At 37.9% G+C, this 8,652-nt stretch overlaps 1 protein-coding gene across 1 annotated transcript; it reads left to right on the top strand.

Moving 5' to 3' along the window:
• The first annotated feature begins 6,157 nt into the window (after window positions 1-6,157).
• LOC134374581 (large ribosomal subunit protein eL18-like) lies at window positions 6,158-6,697 on the top strand. The gene has a single exon (XM_063092386.1). It carries the CDS (start codon window positions 6,158-6,160, stop codon window positions 6,695-6,697), a length of 540 nt encoding a protein of 179 aa, XP_062948456.1.
• Window positions 6,698-8,652: the final 1,955 nt, after the last annotated feature.

Raw genomic sequence — 8,652 nt, 5'->3', positions numbered from 1 at the left:
TGTACAAAAGAACAGAAGAAATATTTTTAATTGAGTATGTGTCTGCCTTATGCATGCAACTTATTAATAATTAAATGTTAGAAAGGCCTATATTTTTCTTGTTTATTAACTAGAGGGAAAAAATAATAACAGTAAAAGATAGTTTTATATATATATATATTTTTTTTTTTTTTTTACTTTTTTTTAATGACCAGTAAGGGGATCTTAACCCTTGACTTGGTGTTGTCAGCACCACACTCTCCCAAGTGAGCCATGGGCTGGCCTGATAGTTATAGTTTTGAGTCAGTACAGTACAATTTTTGTGTGTCGGCGGGGAGAGACACATACCACATTGTTTGGAGAAAAACTCAATGGGTGTGTTTGCCATAAATAAAGAGGTTTACAGTAGGCATAACCTAGATGGGAAAGGCACAAAGGATGGTGGCAAATTAGCAGGTTGTGGTACCATGTTTTGTATGGTCAGATTGTGTCATTATTATTTTATTGTTGTTTTAATTTTTATAACACCTTCATTGAAATGTAACATCCTATAAAATTCACCCTTTTCAAGTATACAATTCAATATTTTTTAGAATATTCATAGCGCTGTAAAACTACCATGGTTTAATTGTAGAATATTTTCATCACCACCCTGCAGAAAGCCCTGTACCCATTAGCAGTCACAGCTCATTACCCCCATCCCCACAACCCCTGGCAGACACTGAGCTACTTTCTTTCTTTTTTAAAAAAAATTTTATTGAATCATAATTGATTATACATATTTTTGGTGTTCAGCATTGACATATGTTGATCAAATAAATATTACTAACATACATATTGTTACAAATCATACTTACTTTTTATGCTCCTTGTCTGATCTCTCTCCATCCCCCTCTCCCTCCCCCCTCTAATTACCCTAGATTTCTTCTCTCCCTCTGAAAGAGTAATGGTTACTCTGTTGATTTGTTGCCTAGATGATCTGTCCACCACTGAGAGGTGTGTTCAGGTCCCCCAATATTATCGTAGAGCAGATGCTTCTTCTGTCACTCTGGAATGGACTTTGTGGAGAGAGACATCTTCTTTTCTTTGGTCTCTGCTGGTGACTCTCCTTGTGTCAATGCACTCCAGTGACTGGTGGACCATCTGTGTGGTGGTTATGGAGTCTAGCCACTTTTGCAGCAGCTGTGGTTATTGTGGTGGCTGTAGTGGGCCACCTACATGGAAATGATGTTTTTGGCATGCTCCTTGGTGCTGGCAGTGTGCCTGGGCTGGAACTAATTTTTTGTCCTTTGCTTACTTCTAAAATGGGGGAACTTCCTGTGGGAACCAGTACTTGAGCTCTGTGGTTTAGCTAAATTGCTGCTTTGCTGCTGCTTCCCTAGGGAAGGCTTTTGGTACAGCTCAGGTTATAAGGGTTGACTTTATAGGTACTTCTGGCTCTCCAGAGACCTGGTACACCTGGGTTGTGTAGAAACTCTGATCTGGGCCTGAATCTTTTCATCAAACTGCACCCCATGCAATTCTATATTCCTGACCAGTCTCCTCTGAGTCATCCTACACTGATTGGGGGGCAGAACAACTGTCATTGTTGTGCCCCAGTGTTCCCCTGGTGGGCCCATCTCCCCCACTGCCTGTGCTGCAAACACTTCCCATGGGATAGACCATGCACTGGTCCCTTGTGATGACTCACCAGCCTCTGAGTGGCTCCATTTTTTTCAGTTGTTGTGGCAACTTGTTCCTATGTGGGTCCACAGGAACCCTATTAGTGGTCTTGCTGTCCTGGGGGCCACCAAGGCACTCTTCTCCCCTGCCTCCTTCAAGCAACTCCATCCAACAGGCACAGCTGCAGCTTTTGCTGGCTCCTGCTCCATGTGCTCAGCAGCTCCAGCCTTAAAATGGCCATAGCCCAAAATGCTCCAAGCAGTTTTTTCTTTCTCTCATCATGGCTTCTCCCACCTTCATGAACTCCGTAGGTCTCTGCTCCTCTTCCCCTGATCTCTAGCAGCCCCAGCCTGGCTGTTGTTACATTTTTATAGTTGTAAATTGGTTGATTTGTGGGAGAGAGTGATGCTGGGGACCATCTATTCTGCCATCTTGACCAGAACTCTACTTTCTATCTGTATGGATTAGCCTAGTCTGGACACTTCACGTCCATGAAATCACATAACGCATGGCCTTTTGTGCCTGGCTTTTTTCACATAGCATGTTTCAGGTTCATTCCTGATGCAACATATCTCATACTTAATGCTTTTTATTGTGAAATAATATTCCATTATATGTATATACTACACCTTGTTTGTCCATTCATCACTTAATGGAGATTTGTGTGGTTTTGACTTGACTTTTACAAATAATGCTGATCTGACCATTCATGCCATCTATGTACAAACTTCTGGGGGGACATATGTTTTCAGTTCTCACAGGTATGTATCCAGCAGTGGAATTGCTGGGCCACATGATAACTTTGCATTTCACATTTTCAAAAACTGCCAAATTGTTTCCTAATATTTACACCATTTTACAATCCAACCAGCAACATATGAGGGTTCTGATATCTCCATATCTTTGCTAGCACTTGCTATTGTCTTATTGATTACAGCCATCCTAATGTGTCTGAAGTATTATCTCACTGTGGTTTTGAATTTCATTTCCTTAATAACCTATGATGATGAATATCTTTTTAGGTGTGTATTAGACTTTTGTATATCCCACACAGAAATGTTTATTTGAATCCTCTGACCATTTTTTCTTTCTTTCTTTCTCTCTTTTCTTTTTTTTTTTTCCTTTTCTTTTTTTCCTTTTTGGCAGCTGGCTGGTATGGGAGTCCTAATCCTTGATATTGGTGTTATAACACCACTTTCTAACCAACTGAGCTAACTGGCTAGTTCTTCCTCTGACCATTTTTTAATTGGGCTAATTGTCTTTTTGATTGCTGAGTTGCAAGAGTTCTTCATATATTTTTATGCAGATATATGACTTGAAAATACTTTTGCCATTCTGTGTGCTGTCTTTTCACTTTCTTGGTGGTGTCCTTTAAAGCATAACAGTTTTTAACTTTTTTCCCGCCCCCAGTTTTTAATTTTGATGACATCCAGTTTACTATTTTTTCTATGGTTGCTTGTGTTTTCAGTATCTTATCTAGGAGACCATCACCGAATCCAGCATCTCAAAGATTCATTACAGTATTTTAAGAGTGCTATAGTTTTAACTTCTACATTTAGTTCTATGATCCATTTGGAGTTAAGTTTTGTGTGTGGTGTGAGAAAGGGGCTCGACTTCATTTTTTTACATGTGGCTATCCAGTTTCTCAGCACCATTTATTGAAGAAATTATTCTTCCCCCATTAAGTTGTCATAAAACACTTGTGAAAATTAATTCATCATAGATGTATAAGTTTATATTTTGACTCTCAATTTTATTCCACTGACCTGTGTGTAGATACTTAAGCCAGTACCACAGTCTCTTTTCTTAATTTAATTTTTATTTTTATTGACAAATAGCAATTGTGTATATTTGTGGGGTACAATGTGATGAGTCCATGCACATATACATTGTGGAATAAGCAAATCAGGCAAATTCACATATTCATCACTTCACTTACTTATTACTTTGTGGTAGAAACACTTAAAATCCACTCTTTTAGTAATTTTCAAATATACATTATTATTTAATATATATTATTTATATATAGTCACCTTTCTGTGCAATAGATCACCATACTCATTTCTCCTAACTGAAACTTTGTACCCACTGACCAACATTTCCCCCTTCCATGCCCACCTCCCCCAACCTCTACTAACCCCCATTCTACTCTCTACATCCATGAGTTTGGCTTTTTTGCTTGTATGAGAATAACATGATGCAGTGGAGTCATGAACTACTTTGACTGTTATAGGCCATTAAGAAAAAAAAAAAACACAAGAAGCAAATGGGTTCAATCCAAGTGGAGGTTTAATATATAAATGAGTGAAAGTTTTACAATAGTGCAAAGACTGAGTCAACACACATTAGGGCAAATGCTATAAAAGGCATGTTGTCATAAATAGGCAGATGTGTTACATAAATTTCATCATTATACGCAGAACCATTACGTGTACTAGTAGATATGCAATAAAGAAATTTCTTAAGACAGTGTTTTTTATTCATTAGTATTGTATGTATTGGGGGATATGCTATTAAATTGAATGCTTTATTAAAGTAATGGATTGGTGGGGTTTTTTAAATCTAGTTCATTGCTTTCTTTCAGCAAAACAACACCCTCTGTTTCATTACATACATGTTAGTAAGTTGATTTTTAGTTTTTTTGTTTTCTTTTTATTTAATTTTTAAGTTTTTAAAAAATTGTTATTCATGTAGTTTTAAAAAGCTGATGAATCAGAGGTCTATAAACTATCATATGTTGTGCATATTTAAGCAGCATTTAAATAAAGATAGTTTAAGTCATCATTAAAGATCCAAGGAAGAAACAATGGTATATAAGATAAGATTCTAGAATGGGAGACAGAATCCATGCACTGCAGCCCTGGATTTTGTTAGGTTGAGCCATATGAAATTGCCAAAAGATCTTTCTTTAATTTTACCTGTAAAAATTACAATAATACATAATAGGTATGTCACCTTGAGTAAGAAACTTAACCTCTTTGAGTCTACCCTTTCCCATCTATAAAATAGAGAAAAATAGTTCTGATCTACCTTACAACATAGTTGTTTATATATTAGAACATGATTTCTTCTACATACCTAACAGGTCAAATCATTTTTTCTTTCAGGAATATCTTCCAAAGAATCTGGATCTTTTATAATCAAATAATTGCTGCATTTCCTCTGGATGAGTAGAGGTGTCCTGATACCCCCCACCACTAAGCAAGAGGGGAGAGGAAAACTAGCTGAAAGAAAGAATTTTCCCAAGAAGAGTGAAGATTTCAGCTCCTCCCCACTGAAAAAGTCTCCTACATGGAAAGGCCACAAAGATCCAAGCCACTTCTGGAAAGTTCCAGAAGAGCAAAACAGTTTCCTACATGGAAAGGCCATAAAGATCCAAGCCACTTTTGTCAAAATCCATACACTATTTTGTGTCAGCGAGAGTGAATCTCACATTTGCACTATCATATCGACCAGACCAAAACTAATTTTTAATAGCAATGACTGTTAACTTATCTATTTGTGGAATATTAATTTGGACAAAAAGAAGATCATCAGTCTATGCTCAATAGAAAACCAAAATGGATAGATAAATAAAAAATCATCAGATAAGATTCCTAAAGAATGGATAAAAGCTGTTAGAATTTGAGGCAAAAAAAATATATATCTATATATATGTGTAAATATAAAGGATCTATACACAAATACATGGACATATACGCAAAAGGTATATAGCCTTTGACTTTACAGCAGACATAGAGACAAAAAAAATTTTGCAGACACTCTATGGAAGGAAAAGTAAGGGTTATCTTAAAGATAATAAAGAATTGCCACATGAGGTTAACCAGTCATTTCTGAACAGCATCAGTATGCATTTATATTAGTGGCCAGGGTGACAACAGATTTAATCTAAAATCCCAGGTATGAAGATAATAATAATAATGTCTCAAGTACCACCCTCAGGCAGCTATGAGAATTAGGTACTATGACACGAGGAGTTTCACAAGGGAGTACTATAGACATGAATCATATATACCACAAGAAGATCACTACTGTTTGTGATGTTACCAATTTTATTTATATACGGGAAAGGGGAGGGAGTAGAAGAGAGAGCACAGTATATTTAATTTCTAAAATTCAAGTCCTTTTATAAGTTTTCTGCATTTGATTCTGGGTAAAACCTGAATTGTAGGAGTGAGATTTTCAGCTTTCCCAGAAACTCCAGTGAACACACTTTCTTTTCCCAAGATGCCTGAAGAGGCACTAGTGCCTTCTCCACCCCTCCTACAAATGCACAGAAAGAAACCAAAATAACAAAGATATTTATTTTGACTGAAACAACTGAGGAAACACTGCAGAGCACCAGGAGAGTGACAAGATCCTTGTGAAGTGTGGAAGGATGGATCAACATACACAAATCAATAAATGTGGTGCATCACATCAACAAAATCAAGTACAAAAACCATATGATCATCTCAATAGATGCAGAAAAAATATCTGGCCTCTTTCCAGACCTGGCCGAGCAGGAGGCGCCATCATGGGAGTCGACATCTGCCACAACAAGGATCAAAAATTTTGGTGCAAGGAGCCCAAGAGCCAGGACATCCACCTAAGGCTGTTGGTCAAGCTGTACAGGTTTCCAGCCAGACGAACCAACTCCACCTTCAACCAAGTTGTGCTGAAGAGGTTGTTTATGAGTCACACCAACCAGCCTCCTCTGTCCCTTTCCTGGATGATCCAGAAGATGAAGCTTCCTGGCTGGGAAAACGAAATGGCTGTGGCTGTGGGGACCATAACAGATGATGTACGGGTTCAAGAGGTGCCCAAAGTAAAGGTGTGTGCACTGCATGTGACCAGCCGGGCCCGCAGCTGCATCCTCAAGGCTGGGGGCAAAATCCTCACCTTTGACCGGCTGGCTCTGGACTTCCCCAAGGGCTGTGGCACTGTCTTGCTCTCTGGACCTCACAAGGGGCAAGAGGTGTACCGGCACTTTGGCCAGGCCCCGGGAACCCCACACAGCCACACCAAACCCTACATACATTCGAAGGGACAGAAGTTCGAGCATGCCAGAGGCTGATGGGCCAGCCACAGCTACAAAAACTAACCCTGGATCCTGTCCTGTTATTAAAAAGATTTTGGATGCTGGAAAAAAAAAAAAGCATTTGACAAATTTCAACATTCATTCATGATAAAGACTGTCAACAAATTAGGTATGGAAGGAAAGTATCTCAACACAATAAAAGCCCTATATGACAAGCCCACCACGAATATCATCCTAAATGGGGAAAAGTTCAGAGCTTTTCCTTTTAGAACAGGAACAACACAAAGTGCCCACTCTCAACACTCCTATTTAACACAGTATTGGAAGTACTAGCCAGAGCAATCAGGCAAGAGAAGGAAATAAAGGGCATCCAAACTGGGAAAGATGAAGTCAAACTGTCCTTGTTTGCAGATGACTTGATCCTATATATAGAAAAACCTAAAAACTACCAAAAACTCCTAGAGCTGATAAAAACATTCAGTAAAGCTCAGGGTACAAAATCAATGCACAAAAATCAGTAGCATTTTTATATACCAGCAACAAACCAGAAGAAAAAGAAATCAAGAAAGCAAGCCCATTTACAATAGCTACCAAAAGAATAGAACATGTAGGAATAAACTAAACCAAGGAGGTGAAAGATCTTTACAATGAGAACTGCAAAACACTGCTGAAAGAAAGTAAAAAGGACACCAAAAGATGGAAAGACATTCCATGCTAATAGATTGGAAGAATTAATATCGTGAAAATGTCCATGCTACCCAAAGTGATCTACAGATTCAGTGCAATCCCCATCAAAACACCAATGACACTTTTCACAGAAAAAAAAAATCCTAACATTCATATGGAGCGACAAAAAACCCTGTATAGCCAAAGCAATCTTGAACAAAAATAAATAAATAAATAAAGTCAGAGGCATTACACCATCTGAGTTCAAATTATACTACAAAGTTATAGTAACCAAAACAGCATGGTACTGGTATAAAAACAGAGATATGGACCAATGGAACAGAATAGAGAACGCAGAAATCAACCCACATACTTAACAGCCAACTTATCTTTGATGAAGCATACGTTGGGGAAAGGACAGCATCTTCAATAAATGGTGCTAGGAAAACTGGATATCCACACATAGATGAATAAAACTAGACCCATACCTCTTGCCATATACCAAAATCAACTCAAAATGAATTAAAGACTTAAATATAAGACCTGAAACTATAAAACTCATAGAAGAAAACATAGGTAAAACACTTCAGGATTTTAGGAGGACTGGGCAAAGACTTTATGAATAAGACCTCAAAAGCACAGGCAATAACAACAAAATCAACAAATGGGATTATATCAAACTAAAAGCTTCTGCACAGCAAAGGAAACAATCAACAGAGTGAAAAGACAACCTACAGAATGGGAGAAAGTATTTGCAAACTATACATCTGACAATGGATTAATATTCAGAACACAAAAGGAACTCAAACAACTTAACGGTAAAAAAATAAATAAAAAATGAAGGAGCCGAACAGACATTTCTCTAAAGAAGACATACAAATGGCCAGCAAGTACATGAGAAAATGATCAACGTCACTAATCATCAGGGAAATGCAAATCAAAACCACAGTGAGATATCATCTCACCCCAGTCAGACTGGCTATTATCAAATAGAGAGAGAATAACAAATGCTGGTGAGGATGTGGAGAAAGGGAACTCTTCTACACTGTTGGTGGGACTGTAAATTAGTGCATCTGTTATGGAAAACAGTATGGAGGTTTCTCACAAAGCTATGGGTAGAACTACCATACAATCCAGCAACCCCACTGCTGGGTATATACCCAGAGGAACAGAAATCATCATGTTGAAGGGATACCTACACCTCCATGTTTATTGCAGCTCTATTTACAATAGCCAAGACATGGAACCAACCTAAATGTTGATTGACAGATGGCTATATAAGTGAAATGTGGTATATATACACAATGGAATACTACTCAGCCATA

The sequence above is a fragment of the Cynocephalus volans genome, chromosome 4 (genome assembly GCF_027409185.1).
Source record: "Cynocephalus volans isolate mCynVol1 chromosome 4, mCynVol1.pri, whole genome shotgun sequence".
Classification (NCBI taxonomy): Eukaryota; Metazoa; Chordata; class Mammalia; order Dermoptera; family Cynocephalidae; genus Cynocephalus; species Cynocephalus volans.
Note: the sequence above shows the minus strand (reverse complement) of the source record. Positions and strands in the feature narration are given on the sequence as shown.